The sequence below is a fragment of the Oryzias latipes genome, chromosome 1 (genome assembly GCF_053564925.1).
Source record: "Oryzias latipes strain Hd-rR chromosome 1, Olatipes_Hd-rR_3.1".
Classification (NCBI taxonomy): Eukaryota; Metazoa; Chordata; class Actinopteri; order Beloniformes; family Adrianichthyidae; genus Oryzias; species Oryzias latipes.
In genome coordinates this window covers 20468279-20485246 of record NC_136237.1, presented here as the reverse complement: position 1 = coordinate 20485246, position 16968 = coordinate 20468279, and the positions used below count along the sequence as shown (strand labels likewise).

General features: G+C 37.7%; 2 protein-coding genes across 25 annotated transcripts in view; one reads left to right on the top strand and one right to left on the bottom strand.

Moving 5' to 3' along the window:
* Positions 1-16968, bottom strand: part of LOC144981247 (toll-like receptor 3) — a 42699-nt gene that overhangs the window by 3987 nt on the left and 21744 nt on the right. The window contains exons 1-3 of one of the 4 annotated variants that reach the window (XM_078950974.1): positions 2678-2747; positions 1355-1821; positions 20-214 (exon numbers count right to left, since the gene is read on the bottom strand). In XM_078950974.1, coding sequence (XP_078807100.1) covers positions 20-214; positions 1355-1810 — 651 coding nt within the window. In that variant the 5' untranslated portion in view covers positions 1811-1821; positions 2678-2747. Of the gene's footprint in view, positions 1-19; positions 215-1354; positions 1822-1938; positions 2406-2677; positions 2748-16968 lie in introns of those variants that run through there. The other 3 variants (XM_078950962.1, XM_078950969.1, XM_078950977.1) reach the window with 3 other exon arrangements.
* The window catches only part of sorbs2a (sorbin and SH3 domain containing 2a), a 48388-nt gene continuing 45489 nt past the window's right edge, over positions 14070-16968 (top strand). For 12 of the 21 annotated variants that reach the window (XM_078950959.1, XM_078950916.1, XM_078950908.1 and 9 more), the window contains exon 1: positions 14074-14578. The gene's annotated coding sequence lies outside the window, so the exon portion shown is untranslated. Of the gene's footprint in view, positions 14579-16968 lie in introns of all 21 variants that reach the window. The other 9 variants (XM_078950913.1, XM_078950903.1, XM_078950884.1 and 6 more) reach the window with 3 other exon arrangements.

The following is a 16968-nucleotide window of genomic DNA, read 5'->3' as shown; positions in this document are numbered from 1 at the left end:
TTCCAGGCTTGAAACTTACTGTTTTCAGAGACACGTATGACAAGTTAAGAGCTTGCAGAGACGGGGATGAACTGAGGTAAGAAAAGTCCTCACTCTTCAAAGAGGTGAAAACATTCTGTCCCAGGCAGAGACTCCGCAAGCTGGGCAGCTGAGGTCGCGAGCCCAGCTTTGCCGACTGCAGCTTGTTCTTCGACACATCAAGATGTTGTAGGTTCTGCAAAATGTAGAAAGAATTATCTAAAGAATCATTTTTGCTGACTTTCCATTACTTCCTACTATGGGTTCATTCAAACACATTATGACAGATTTCAATTCTGTCTAAATATTATAATAAGTAAAAAAGAAAAGAAAAAAAAGCTAATTTTGCTTCTTGTCTTCTATGTCTTTTTGTTTATTACTAAACCGAAAATTAAAAGTTTAACCCAAAAATAAATGTAACTAAAGGAGATTTTGAATAACTTGAAGTCATTTTAGCTCACTAACCTGTCAGCATTTGTTAATTTAAATTTTACAGGTGCAATAGAACTGAATAGAATTGAAAATCTCTGTATCTGTTGAAGTAAAAACAGAAAATTGCATTCTGGAAATATCTCAGAAAATATTAAAAACACATCATAAAGATTAAAATGAAGAAAACATCCAAAACCTCAAACATGTTAGAGTACATTTTGTGTTAATCAGAACCATGAGGTTTGGTATAACTCTGCTCCTGTGACTTCGGGCGGGAAAGATCCTCTGAGCTTTGAACTCACATGAACCCACAGCTCAGCTCACTGGTCTTTACAATGTGATGCTCCATTAAGCTTTTAGAAAAAATATGAATCTGGGTGTGGACACCTGGTTCTATGTCAGGGTGTCTCATCCAGTGCTATCAGGACAGTGTCACCTGACCATAACACAGGAGGCCAAAATTATTTATTCAGACGTAAATTTGACAGTTACTCAGTTACTCAGTTACTTCAGTAGGCTTCAGTTTTACCAATTTTAAGTACATTTGCGATCCAGAAGACTCAAACAAAAGGGGTTTGTGTACTGACAGGAGGATGCAGACTGTGAAATCTGTTCAAATATCAGGTTCCTCTTTTATGGTTTCAATGGTTACATGAATAATTTGAAATACTATTTATGTCAGAGTTGCTTTGACAGAAAAAATATATTGTGAGCATTTGTACATAAGTAATTTAAATTAGACTTCATTTCTAGAAAAAATGAGATAAGAAATTTTGATTTATATGTAAAAAGTGTCAAAAAACACTTGCTATATATTTCATTTTTAATTTTTTAACTTGTACATTTGGTTTTAGTAATGTGTTATACCCCCGGAATCAAACACTTCGATGAAAGGCAGATGTACCTGCAGACCAGAGAAGGGTTCTTCCTGCAGCTTCAGCCTGTTATTAGCTATATTTAACCAAGTCAGGGTGGTGCATTGGCCCAGATCCTCTTTTTTCAACAAATGCACTTGATTGTGCTCCAGGTTCAGCGTTTGCAGCAGAGGCAGACTCTGGCATAAGCTTTCATCCACCCTGGCGATGCTGTTGTAACTCGCGTTAAGGTGGATGAGGCCTCTGTATCGGCCAAGAGAATCCCCGGGCACCTTCACCAGTTTGTTGTGAGACACATCCAGGCTGGAGATGTTTGAGGGCAGATCTGACGGGATCACCCTCAGACTGAGGTGACTGCAGTCGGCCCTGCCACCTTGGATGATGCAGGTGGATTTTTTGGCAGAGGCCATGCACGGATACGGCCCGCCGATGAAGTTGAAGATGAAAAGGCTGCATGTCAAGAGACAGGAAAGAGGGGCAGTCATGGTTTCAAACCCTAAAATGAAACAAAAAAAATTAGAATGTCAATCAAGAAACTTTTTTAAGGTCATCATTGGAATACGAATAAAGTAAGTGATGAGAGGGAAAAGCATCGGAGAAATTTGTAGTCTACTTTCTAAAGTTATTCTTTTTTTTTTTAAGGAAGGCGTTCAAATCCAAACATCAAACCTTGTCATTTAGTTTGTTGTACCAAAACGCTGTTATACTCTACAACCCTTTAGAAGTGTGGAGTGGAAGTTTCCAGATCAAAGTGGGACATTTAAACGTCTTTAGCGTGTTTCTTATTGAAAAGAATTAAACTTTCAAAACAAAAAAAAGAGGTGCGAAAAGCCGCTAAACGCTTAACATCTGCAAAAATAATCAACTGAAAAGGGGGCGCATGCGCGCTCCAACACGATAAACCAATACATGTATTACCTGCTCTGAAAAGTGCTGAAAGTTTGAAATATCAGTGGATCCGTTTTTAGTCCATCACGACTCATTCAAGAAAGAAGAAGAGAATTCAATTCGGCGTGTTTAGCGAGCTGCTGCGCAAAAAGGAGGAAATGCCACAGAGGCAGAGTCCGGTTTCACTTCTCCGTCTGTTGACGATAAGTATTTCACGCATGTTTGTCTGTAGCGACGGTAGTCAACAATAGTGCACCACAAACCGAGGACTTGTTGGAACAGGCACTGACTAAGCAGTGGACTAAAACATTTGTGCTAACTGTTTATTTTGTATTTAAATATCTAGCTTATTATATAACCACACAGAAAGAAAGTTAAACACATCTTTAAGCTGGCACAAAAAAAATATAACAAAGCATTTTAATAAAATGAAACAACAATCTTTAATAGAGCTATCCAGTTACCTTAGCACCTGGTTAAATGGAAAAATCCTCTGGGCAGAATAAAAAAAAAAGCAAGGCAGGTCTGACAGGTTAATACAAAAAGATAGGGGTGTGTTCATTGGATTTTTTTGTTTTTGTTTTGCTCTTTTGTTAACCAAAGGAAATCTCCCACACAAGATTTACCCACACATTTTATTTAATTTTCTTTTATTTTTTTATTATTATTTCAAATTTGACATGAGCATTATTTTTATTTGTTTTATAGAATAAAATACATTTTGACCATTGTTTAAACAGAAGCATCATAATTTATAAAACTTGTTTTTGGCTTACTATTTACATTGTTACTGTCAAGGAAATCTTTTTTTTTTTTCATCTTGCAGAAGAGTCCGAAAAATGAGCAAACTTCCCCCTTGATTTTTATCATCACAATTATTCATATTGGGAGTCATTGTCCTTTGCATTAAAGAGGTCATTCTTATGATTCGTATGTTTCTGTTTATTTGCTGAGTGTGACCTTAAAATGGCAGAAAATGGAAAATAAGACACACAAAAAACTACAAACAAACACAGATAATATTGAAATGGCCACTAGAGGGCAGCAATGCATGTGCCAGTGCAAGTTTCAGTCTGTCTTCTGTTTTCTGTTTGTTGGATGTTGTTGACATTTTACAGTATTGATCTTTACATCAGTATTTTAGAAAGGATATAACTTATTCTGCCTCTGGATTTGATCATCTGAAAACCCAAAATGTGGATAGATAGTTAAATAAATGTTCATTCTTTAGATTATGAACATGAATTAAGTTGATTTTTACAAGATTAGAGAGAATTTGGAATAGATTTAAGGTAAAACTTCACATAAATGTATAAAGAAAAGGAAAAAGCTCTAAATGTAATACATGTAATTAAGCAATTTTGCGTCCGCTTGTGAACCTGCCAAGGCTAAACATGCTGTTTAGTTTTATTTTCTGTTTTTATCTCTACTTTATAGTCATTCATTCATCTTCTAATCCATTTTATCCCTTTTGGGGTTACAGGGTTGCTGGAGCCTATCCTGGCCACTCGCGGGCGAAAATATATCTCCATAATTTATCTGTGTTTTTTATGATGCAGGATAAAGGTAAATGGAAACATGGATTTAAAGCACTTAGTTTGTTGGTGACATCACACTTTTTGTTGAAAGTAAGTGCATTAGTGCGTGCACAGCTCAACTAATGTGTTAATAACTCCATCGGCTGGCGTTTTAAAATGTCAACACTAATGGAAAAGCAGAAATGACCCACTGTGGTTGTTAAATGTGTTAGTGTAAATTTAAACCACAATGGCTCAGTAAAAGTGTCTCTCTTTATAGTGTTGTTTTGATCATCACTAAATTCTGTACGGTCTGTACCTAATTGAATTTCACTTGAAAGCACGCTCACTTTGTCTTTTTAATATGTCCACAGTCTTATAGCTGAGCAATTTTTGAACTGAAATATTCTTTCTGTTGTTTGAAATCGACATTAGCTGTCAGGCTGCAGAGCCCGCACTCCATCATTTCTCATTTCTCTGACCTTGTTTGTTCCTTTATTCGGGCTCTGCGGTTGAGAGAGCAAAATTCTATTTCTGCTTCTAAAAACCCTTAGGAATATAGTCTGCCACTTGTCCAGAATGAAATCAAGAATAAACTTATTGGTCCGTACCATACTGAGTCTAAAGAAATTCTCTGCTGGACCCAATCTTTCATTCTATTAAGATGGACCTTTAATGTTTTGTTGTAGTGATAAATTAAGTCAATTTTACAAAAATGTTTTTTGTCAAAACATCAAGACGATATAAATATGACACATATGGTGCAAAGGAGAAATTAACTGCTTCTTTTTAGATGATTTTTTTCAAAAAATTGGCACCTTAAGTCAAACTTTTTGATAAGAATTTCAAATTCTAAGTCAAATCTAAATGCATTCATACTTATTTCACACTTCTCTCGAAATCAATGCTGTCAGAAAGTTGTATTACCATTCCTATCTTTCTGGCACGACTTCAAATTACACATCAAATATATAAGCACAAAGTTAACAGTTAAAAGCATATTGTGTCTTGAGTTTGCAAATGATTAAGGACCCATTCCGATGAAAATCGTGACTTTACTAAGTTCTTGTAGCATTTTTCTGATGATAGAGGATAGATATATATATAAAGAAATCTAAGCTCAAAATTGGATTTTTAAGTATTTCTTTGTTCAAATTGTGGTGAAACAAGACTAGACAAAAAGCTTGTGACGTAGAAGCTACAATTGGCAGGGCACAAGCTCCTTGCTCCTCTCCATTCTGATGCATGCACATGCAGACAATAGATCCAAATATTTCTTTGTTTTCCTCGTCAGAGGTTGGACAGCGTCAGTATTGCTCACCAGTTTTTGCACCGATGGTTGGTCTGGAATGTGGAGAAGATGAGTGTGTACACACATGGGTGATTGGAAGTGGGGTTCTGCCTACAACTTATAGGTGAATGTCTAATGAACTACTGCTGAAACTGTGTCCAAGAAAATATGTATGTGTAAATACAGCATAAACATAATCAAAAGACCACTGAGAAAGCTTTTAGCATAAATCAAAGGATGATTGGAGTGGATCTTGAACAACAAAATACTAAAATTTCTCTTTTCCTCATATTTAAAAGATTACATTAAACCAAGCAACCCATTTCTCCATTTACATGAAAGTAGCTTGCATAGCTTCTCACTAGACTTCTTCCTTTGCCCTTTATCCCTTACGCAGATTAATAGGTCAGACCTCTAGGTACCTGATTGGTTTAGCCCCCAGCTAAGCTAAGGCAGCTTACCAGTAGCTGGATTGCTGAAGACGTGTTCAAAGTGGAGACAGTATTTGTGGGCAGCACTGTGGTTGTGGTTAAGCTAATAATGCTGTAACTGTCGAGTTGTTCCTGCAAGACAGGGGGTACCAGTCAAATCAAATAGTATCAAAAGCACACAAAGTAAATGATGCAGCAGGGAACTGTTGCAGCTCTTTCCTGCCAGGTTACTGGATAAATCATTCAAAGCATCGGGGGGGTGGAGCAGAAATCAGATTGAGGTCTGAGTCTCTCCAGAGGAATAACCCTGTGGTCGGAAGATGGATTGTTTGGAGTGAGAGGAAACCTATACTGTGCACAGAGCAAGTGGTATTGTAATACGGCTGCGGTGTGTGTCAGGCATGTGTGATTGAACCCACACGTGCAAAATGGACAACTGAGAGGAAGCTCCATTAATGGGAGTGTGTGTGCCAGATTCTTCATCTCACCCACTTGGATAAATCTCCTTCGCCTCATTTGCAGACCAGACTTCTGGAGTGTTGGAATGCCTGGCAACAAAAGGTGAGTTTACCCTCCCAGCTATTCAAGGCTATATATAGAGTGTATGTTAGCCTATGCTATATAATCCTTAACTCAGACAGGAACTTTATTTTCTGTGCCTTTATATTCTCACAAGATGCAGACAGGAAATCTCGCTCAGAGAGATAAAGAAAAAACAATCAAAGATGTTTTCATTGGGATCTTTGCTCATTTCCTTAAACACGTAGAAAAGCAGAATTTGTGGCTGTTTAGTCCTTGACATGGTTTGTGGGGGAACAGCAACTGGAAAGTGAGAAAAGTCAGAGGAACTGCCCCGACTTTTTTAAACCAGAGTGAGAATGGTCCGTTTGGTCGGTGATGCAGAAAGAGATGGATCTGAGATGGGGAGATGTGTTGGAGAAGAAAAAACACATAGACACACAGAGAGGTGTGGGCAGTAGTAGTGCTGTAGCATGTTTTGCCTGCCCTCTGCAGAAGAAAAGACACTGCAGTAAATCTCCCCCTCCCCAGTTTGCTGACCAATGATGTTTGGAGGACGCAATCCCAGATCTGTCACTGGTGTCAGCCTTTGACTAACCGAGCTCTTCAAGAACACCATAGTTCTTAAACCGGGGGAAGAGGGCGGGGCAGATGATTATCAGGAATCCATACGCATTTCAAACCCAATCCCACACTTTCAAGGATTCATTTATTTTTCTGTTCTAAAGCAAGTAATTTAATCTAAACATTATTCTGAAATTAAATGACTGGTATTTATTCAGAAAGGTCTTTACAAATGAATGAAATTCTCATCTGTAAGTGCTGTAAGGCAACAATAACACCCATGGTTTGGTTTCAGTTCCGACATGGCATGTGTGAACACTCCTCGGTTCTCAGTAAGAGCTGACTCCGGTCTCTTCTCACTATAAGTGGTCCCAAGGGGTGACAGAACATCAATACTGAACTGGGATCGGCTGCATGGGGCTACTACAGAGCTGCAGTGCTGTTTACTGAAATCCAAACATTGAATGAAGTCCTCGAAGCTTCAAATGTGCCACTGACAATGTAAAGATTTACTCTGAGGAAATGAAGATGTGCTTTCATTAAATAAACACAGTAGATGATCTGAATAGAAGCTGCTATTTTTGCGCTCTTATGTAGCAATAATGAACCCAAATTCTCTACAGAATAATTTTGTTTTTGACAGTTATTCTTTTGAAAACTGTTAATTGAACAAGTTAAGCCTCTTGAAATGGTCCAAAAACACGTTTGTGACCAACAACAAACCTTTTGTTATGTTTTTTAATATCTTTACTGTTCCTTCTATGCTTGATACGGAATCTGCTGGTTAGGAGGTATTAATATTTCGAATTATGGCAACTATTATTTAAGCATTGTTTATTTGTTTTAAACTTTTTTGTCCCTTTCTTTTTAAATAAGAAAGTACATTAGTAATGTTAAAAATGTTTTCCTGGGAGTTAAAGAAAAATACTTCATGTATCTACCCAATCATGTTGACAAAACAATTACTTTCAGGCTATCTCATTAAAATATCAAAAATTTTCTCAGTTTTTACATTTAAAAAAATCAATTCTTTCAAACAAAAAGGTTTTTTACCTTAGAGGGAGAAAACCTTAAAAAATCCCTGTAGAAAGAATTAACCTAAAGCCATGCTTTTATTTTTTACTAAGAGAACAATCATATATATATATAAAACTTACTTCATTTGGTTTATTTAGACTTACAAGATAAAAGACAAACATTTTTTTGTCATTGTCCACGCTTTCCCCAATTAAAAATGAAATTATTCAATCGAAGTATTTCTTTTAGGAAACAGCATTTTGTTCTACTTCTGTTACTTCTGTCATCTGGAACTTGGATTTTTAATATTTTAATGAGATCTCTGGTCAATATAATTACTTAAATGCATGTTAAAATGGACCTTTTGAAAAATAAGAACAAAAAGATATTTCTGTCAACTCAAATTGATTGAAATCCCCCTTCAGATGTCCATACTTGCAGATTGTGCAGTTTTTCTCTTAAAAGAGCCCAGCTTTAGGATGAACTGTGAGGCTATGTGCACACTGCCCTTGGCAACATGGGCTGAAGTGGCCATTTCCAATGAAAAGGCCACGTAAAAGCACACACATGCCCATTTCAGGCTTCTGCGTTCAAAAGTCTCATGCACATTTTATGAACAAAAGATGCATCAATGGAATCTCACAATGAAAGTTAAACGAGGTGGAACTTTGGCCAATCAGGGACTCGGATTTGGTAGTGACATGCGGATGGTGTCCGTTTAAATTCAAAGAAGTGCCAACCATTGTAGAATTAATCATGAAGGAGAAATTAATATGGTTTGTGTCCAGATGGAATTCTTTGGCATCAAGTCTTTCATATATTGGAATAAAGGTGGGAAAGAAGAAGCCTGGAGCGGCATTCATGACATTTGCACATTTGCTAGTAAACAGTAGAAAAAGAAGAAAAAAGAAAGCCCTCCTTGCTTGTTCATCATCACAGGCTCAATGTGTGTTCAAGAACCTGCGTTTAATGTGTTCTTGAACGTGCTTCGTATGCACAAGTGTGAATGTAGAATGAAGGCTCTAAGCACAACACACGAGTTTTTAGAGGAAGAATAACTACAAACAAGGATTTTGAGAATCTACCATAAGTCAACATTTTTACAGCATCTTTAGTGCAAGGTTTGCAGATCTATGGCATCTGCTTCAGTTTCCTTTATTGCAAATAACAACAAATCCCAACCAGAGACTGCATGGTTTTAAGTTGAAAAAAATAAAACGCAAGTTTGGATTTTGTGTGGGAACATTACTGTTGGAACACTACGTAATTGCAACATACCCAGTTGCAGCAAAGATTTATACAAGAAAAACATCATTATGGAAAAATGCACAACACTTCTTTAAAAAGCCTCAATTTGTGATTAGATCTTCAAATGACCAAAGAAGCATGGTCTGTTAAAATTTGACAAAAATGGTGTGGTCTCGTGGCTTCCTGCCCTCTGTTCTAAATGCACAAATATTTCTCAGGGTCATTCAGCAAAAAGTGATTTAAAGCACTGGTTTCCTTAATGTGCTGAACCAAAGCTGTCACTATATAAGGAAAAGGAAAGTCAGAGATTGAGACAGATTGCTGAGCCATGAAGATGACAGAGTGGAGGGCAGAGAGAGGGTCAGTGCCAAGAAAAAAGAATAAAAGAAGCAGACTTTGATTTCTGAGAGAATGTGAGAGTTTTTTTTTATCAACTGTTCTCCAAAATCTGAATTTTTTAGTTTAGTTTTAACAGATAAACAACTGTCATTAATATTAACCTAGGATATGTGAGAATGGTTTATGCTGAAAATACTAAAGCAGTTTCCCCAATGCAAAAAAAAAAAAAAAATAGCCGAAGAAGTGGAAGTTTGAAAAAGACCAATCAAAAATAGCTTGTCAATGGAAAAAATTGCCTGCAGGAATCAAGCGGAACGTTCTGATTCTAAAAAAACTTTTAGTTTCAACTGGGATCTCTAAGCTTTTCAGTAGGGATGTGACTCTTGAAGATGGACTCAGTTTCAAAAAATCTCCTAATGGAATTTGTACAATACCAGTTCACGTTTTATTGCTATTTTCAGATCATTTCTGGATTTATAATTGAAGTGAATGGAGCTGACTACTCAGAAACCTGCAGTGGTGACATCTTACTTTATCGTGTGAGGGGGGGGGGCTTTTGGAAACAGTTCCAATAAGCTTCAATAAAATGCTTTTTAAGTCCAAACCTTTCTTGACTTCATTATACCTGCCATTTGAACTGAAGATATGAAAATTTGCTTGAAGGGAGTAAAAATCTCCCAAGTCATTGGTTTGTGTGGATTCTTAGCTCAACTGAAGAAGAGCTTCATACTTACACTTTTCAGGTAAACTTTTTTTTTTTAGGTAAAAAGAATTTCAATAAATAACATAGATGTTTTTATGTTTTTCTAGATCTGTTTTTTTATAGTCATCTTAATATATAGTCATTTTACAGATGTATGCATCAACTCTCTCCTACATTTAAATGTCCAGTAAAGCATTTGCCCTATTTTGTGCTGCTGGACATTTTCATTGTATTGTTTTCCTAAAAGGAGTTGAACTGAGTGAAAACAAATCGGTGAGTGTTGTGGTGCTATCATGCTCCTTTAGCGCCCAGCCCAACAAGCAGACTGTAAGTGAATTCCTCTGCCCTCAGATAACCCAAATCATTTGACCATGGCCTGCTCCCCCGTTTTAATGGCTGCCATTCAATACTTGTTGAGACAGGTTCAGCACAAAGTGAGAGCCATTGATTAACAGTCACACTGCTGTCAACTGAAGCACGACTCAACCTTTAAAAATAAGCAGAACAAAATGTAAGAATTAAAGGTAATTTATGGAGTTTTTCCATTAAAAACGTTTTTTTAATCTAAAATTTTAGAAAATATAATAGAAATGCCACGAGAACATGTAAAATGCCCCAAAAAGACAATTTTCATTGGAGTGGGTCTTTGAAATAAATCTTATAATTTAACTTGTCATACATTTCTCTTTGATTAAGATCATTTAAAACAATTGTCAGCTCAAATGCTTGTATGTGTAATGAACTGAAAGAAGAATACCAACAAGGAGGCTTGTTGACTTGCTTTGCAACAGATTTCAAAATGCCAATTTCAAAGAACAGTCAGTTATAATTGCATCAAATGACATGAATAATGCTCCGACTGCACTAAAAGGAACTGCAAAATAATATTTTGTCCAAACGAAAAAATATCAGCATGACCTTTGACAAAAAAGTCAACTTAAAGCAAAGACAACCATTTTTGCAGCTGTTGTAGATTTCTTCTTGTCATCTTGAAAAATCAGACAATGTGATTTTTCTTGTTTTTTTTCTTGTTTTATCTCTTATAGTTGAGGTATACCTAAATGAATTTACAGGCATTTCTCATGTTTTGAATACTTCTTTGTCCTACTGTAGATGCTGAACATGAGTATCTCATGCAGTCCACACACTTATTAATTCATAATTTTTCACATTTTACATTTTACAAACAAATTACACCACATTTACAACAACGCAGTAAAACATATATAGGTTTCATAGAAACATATATGCAACATGTTTTCCTTCCTTCCCTTTCTGCTCCATAAAGCAGTCCAGCCTTAGCTGGTGTGATATCAGTTCACAGCATTGACAGATGAGTTTGGATGTCAAAGTCTGAAAGAAAGAATTTTGTCTGTGACTATTATCTCCTTACTTTCGTGCTGTCATTTGTTATTCGCTGTCATCCTTCAATGGTTTTGACGTTTTTCTTCTTTCCTCGCATCAGCTCCTCTCCCTACTCTCTGCCAGCAGAGCTAGCTTTTCCTGACAGCTTTGATGCATGCGTGGCATTGACATTTTCACAGGGCAACGTCGACTTTTTTTTATTGATGCAGCACATCAGCAGGCCAAAGGTCACAGTTGAAAAATAAAAATGCTTTAAATAGACTGAATAAGGTAGGCGTATAGCTTGTTTAAGATAAATCCATGCTTGGGTGTGTCTTTTTTTATACACTGCAAGACGTTCAAATGAAATAAAAATAATTAGACCTTATGGTTAGGAATATTACATTTCTAAAGAAGGTTTTTGATAAGCAAAGAGAAAGCTAAATCCATGCAGTCTAACAGAGCTGTGCTGTGCAGTCCAGCTTCAGCACCTCTCACAGATTTGCTTGGACTTTTCACCTGGTCAGCTCTCAGACATCAAAAGATGTCTGGAATGGATGTGGGGACCACACCATGATGTCATTGCCTGACTATGTCCTCCTGTACTCAGATGCCACCCCCTCAATCAGCACCACTGCACTACTTTAACATTGGCCAGATAAGAGCACCTCAGTATCAGCTGCTCCAAATGTGGATCTTTGGAAAGTTGTGAGAGGGCCAATGCTGAGATAAAATGGTCATTTTCTCATAAGGATCTATAAACTAGGGGGATGGGATTTTATTGAGAGCTATTCTAAGAGTGTGCTGTGATGGGGTTTGAACATTAGATAATTGCATTTATCAAATGGATGTGACCTCAAGAAGGTAACTGGAGGACAGCGCTTGGATTAAGGTTTAGCCCTGAGACTGAAACTCTGTGTGAACTGTGATGTTGTCATGTTTCAACAAAAGCCAGATTGGGTTTTTATAAATCCAAGGCGAGCTTTTTGGATTACACACATTTCAACACGTCATTCTGCTAACTGAAAAATGAAGAGTGATTAAATGCTTAAAGTTCATACTTCTGTGGGTTTGTGGTCCAGGGATTCCCAGTACCCTGGTGCTGTTTCCAATGTGGTCCTCTAATCTGCTCTTTGTATGTCCACACCTGCATCACCCACAGATTGCTACATACCAGACATAACATATCATCATCTCCCCTGCACTTTAAAAATACATAGCTGATAGTATGTCTGTGGATAACATGGCACCATAAAAAAAAAACCCTTCTTTGCAACATTCAATGACCGTCCATTCTGCACGTAAGAACTAGTGATGAAAGACCAAACACATGCATGAATGCATTCCTGCACATCCACATAAACACATACGCACACACACACACTTGCAGATGGGGTCTTGCTGGCACCTCTCAAAGGTCAGCTATCAATACCGGTCTAAATTTGTTCACCTTTAGAGTTGACAGAGGAAAGAGCTCTTTATGGTTAACTTGACCATTAAATACCACTGTTGCTTTAATAAATAGAATGATATTAATGTGCCATTTCGCAGACTGACAACCCAAATGACTCATTTAAAAAGTTCAAACATCTTGAAACTTGGTGAACTTGTGATGTATGAACTGCATAAATCCATGCTGTGTATATAGCTTCTGAGTTGAATCAAAATGTATGCTTTTTTGTTTTACGCTTTTTAACTTTTTTTTTAATCATTACATAATGTTCTGTTTTGACAATTAGCTGTACGTTTTTGAATTAAAATTCATAAATGCAAAATCATATAACAGCTTTTTCTGTGGTTTTGTATCAAGTCACCGAACCTCTAAAAGCTACATATTAATGATGAGTGATAAACAGACACAAAGATGCCTCGTTATGACATATTATGAAGATGGTGTTGTTATATTCTTAAAGTTCCACTTCAATCATCTTTCTATGTAGTAAAAGCATTCCAAGTGATGTTACACCGCATTTAGCCCCCCCCCCAAACAAAAAACCCGGTTGTTTTCCACAGCATAGTAATAGTTGTGCCACCACGTTGCACACAAAACTTTTTAAGTTTCACATAAAACTTTCTAAGTTGCAAGTGAAAATATTAAATATTTGCTTTTCAATAATTTTTTATTCTGCTTTGATTTGGGTTTTTTTTTTTTTTTGCTTTCAATTTTTGTTTTTGTTTTACTCCATACAGGAGCTCATCAGAAATTATGCTCTGGGTTGTGGGTGAGAGTGTTTGCACGCCCTGCGCTCATTTCCCATCATCCCTTTGTTTACACTCTGGCTTGCTGGCTTACAGCCCCTCACAAGCCCAACCTAACATTTGCAGTGCAACAAAAATGGTGAGCGATATTGGAGCTACCCAGCCGTACAGTTTTTAGCCAGATGGTAGCTCAAAAGAGGAAAACAAAGACGTACATGGATCTAGTCGTCTGCAAGTTGATACATCAGAATGAAGCACGGCAGGAAGCTTGTGGCCCGGCTATTGCCTCTGCTTAACAACTACAAGCATTTTTTCGTCTGCTCCTGATTCACATCAATTCGAACAAAGAAATACTCAGAACTGCAATTTTGAGCTTAATTTTAAAATGCAACAAGAACATGTTAAAAACACCAAACATTTTAATTGAAGTGGGTCTTTAAATATTTCAGTCACTTTGTCTGAGTAGAGAATAAACAAGATGTCCACATCTTGAATGGATGGTCTGTCTGTTTTTTTGTACATCATAGAAGAGCTTTAACAGACTCTCGGTCCATCATATGAGGTCATTCCTTAAAGTGTCTATGCTGCAAACAAAGGGCAAAGCACCACTTTCTATTATTTTCTGCTGTCGGCCAGCACTGATTGAAATGGCGTTTCCATGGTTACGCGGCGACCCAATGAAGAGCTCGCGCTATTCAGTTGCTGAATGAAAAAAAAAAAAACAGTGGCCATTTTGCGCCGCGGCATCATTGACTAATAGCAGACGGAAACGGAAGATTCAGCCCATATCTGGACGGACGCAGGTGCTGCAACCTCGGCGGAGTCGGGACCTCGGTACCGACTGGCGCAGGACAGCGCGGGACAAGCATGCCGCCTAGCCGCCTTCTCCGAGGCCGGTTATGCCGTGAGAAAAGAGGTTAAAGACAGCGTCAGTGCGTTGCTATTCGAGGCCCATTGACCCCCTGGAGAGGGAGCTACTGACACAGGCAGAGTCAACGCGCGAGGGGAAAAAAAAAACAAAAAAACAGGTGTACGGTTTCATCACAGGGACGCCCCCACCCGCTTCAGAGCCGCTGTCGCTCTCGCTGCTGGTGCTCCAGCCGCGCGCGTCGAACTGACAACTTTACTTCTGTCACTTGGAAGACAGCCGCATTGACGGGGAATTTTGCAGGAGGCGGTCATTTTTTTTAACGGTAAGCAGCAATATCATAGAACCGTGCGGAGAGGAATTGCATAAAAAAAAGTTCCGAAGCTGGACTGTCTGTCTGTGCGTGAAGGAAAGGCGTTCCTGTGTGGAGTCTGCAGAAAAAAACGAGGTGGCTGCATCAGCCCCGCAGCTTTTTCTGTGCATTCCTGCGGACTCACTGCTGGTCCTTTTCCATCAAAGGAAGATGGGAAACCAAACGCTGAAAACATAATTACTGTGCATTGACTGTAAAACAAAGCCTAACCAATATAAGGAAGGATGCAGATTTCAAAGCAAGCATGGAATAGTGGAAGCACCCCCATCCGTCACGCTGATCTCTATTGTTAGACTAGATTTGCTGGAACACTGCTTCTTGGGTGTCTTGGCTTCAATAAATGTATGCTTTCTCCTTTGTAGTTTTGTAGTTTAATCTCAGGAGATTTTCTATTTTTCCTCTTTTGCTGTTAAATTGAACGCTTTAATGCTGTTAGTTGAGTTTCTTTGGAGCCGATGCATCCGAAGTCCAGAAAAAAAAAGGTTAATTCCTGCTTTGAGTGCTCTGCATCTCCAAAACATTCAACTTTGAAGGGATGATGTCAGGAGGAAACGATTCAAGAACATAAAAGCTGGAGTTGATTTGATCTGGATGGCTAATTTGAATGTTGGGTGAACATGGGAGGGGAGGCCAACAGGCTTCAATGTGTAATATTATCTTTCTGGGAACCTCATACCACTCCCACCCCGGCCTGCCTGCCCTACAGGTGCACCTGAGTGGTGCTTTTCTATTTACATCGGTGAATACCTGGCTGAAGAGCGGAAACGCCACAGCTAGAGAGGCATTGATGATTAATAGCACAATCCCTGACGGAATTCAAGTAATTCCTAAATTTCTGAATCAAATGATAATTTCCCCAACTCTAATATCTCCTCCTTTTCGTTCAGTACATCCGTCGGTGCTTCCCTTCTTCATATGTCTTAGTTTCGCTGCCGCTCTTCAAACATTGATGTCATGACTCAATTGACGACGTGATAAAGCTGTCTAACACAAACGCCTACAGGCTCTGCCTGCAGGATATGCCAGCTTTCTTTCAAGAGACCTTTAGCACTCGTCTTTTCATCTACCAACATTGGTCTGACATCAAGATTTTACTCAGGGCTGCTTGCCAAGTAGTAAAAAAAAATCAAATACATTGGTTTAAATGTGATTGTTTTTATTTGAACAGCGTAGGAAAATAAAAATTGTCTTTGTAAAATGTTTAGCTCTTATGAGATCGCCAACTTATTGACCACAATCGCAGCTACAATATGAATATGAGGCAGGGTGGACCCTTTTTACACTAATCTTGAACCTAAAATTTCCTATTTTTAGAATCTTGCAACAGAAGAAGAAATCTGTGCATTGCAATCTCCATTTAAGTTTAGTTGTACCTCTTTTTTTTTTTCAACCAGCAACAAAGGCATGAGTATCGTTCTCTGAAGTTGTAGCTACTGTAGCTTCCTGTCAAACAGACTCTTTGATGAGCTATGGGTTTGTGAGGATCCTAATTCTTTAGGACTTGATGTGGACTCCACCTGTTTTCAAGAGTTCTGTTTAGGGCTGCGCAATATGAGGAAAAGTCGCGATATGTGGTATTACATACTTGTGCCAAACTCCATGCTACTGTGACAAGGAAATTTCCCATTCGTGGGATTAATGAATCTAATCTAAATCTAATCTAAATTAGTGATCAATATTGATAAATATGACGATGTAACTTGTGGTACATGAACAAAAAGCAAAACAACCAAAAGCATTTCTATTTCACTGCAACAGTTTAATTCAAATAAGAGTCAACATAACTTAAATTATGCATAAATGGATTTTTTTTTTGAATTTGTTAAATACTTCAAGCTGCTATAAGATTGTTTTAGCAAATTTAAGGTAACCGTTGATTGCAATTTTGCCGACTTTTGGGATATGCATAGTGGACAGCTTGATATTGCTATGATGATAATTTTTACGATTTTTTTTTTGGTGCAGGCATAGTTCTATGGGCTGCATGAACAGAGGAAAACTTGTGATGTGAGAATTTAGTGACCAGTATTGCTACGACAATACATGAACAAAAAGGAGAAAAAAAAAACCCAACAACTAACACATAATTTCTATTTCATTGCAACAGCTTTATTTAAATAAGTCAAAATAAATTAAATTATACTGTAAATGTAAAATGTTGGTTGTATGTTTGGAAATGCAGAGAAAAGAATAGTTATCCACCATCCTGGTAGTACTGGCCAAAACTGATATGGACAAAATTAAGAACAATGTAGATAGTGTGCGCTTAGCCTTTTTCGTTTTGAAACATCAAGGTTCCTCTGTCTATGCATGTCTGTAAACATTCAAGGTAACCATTTATT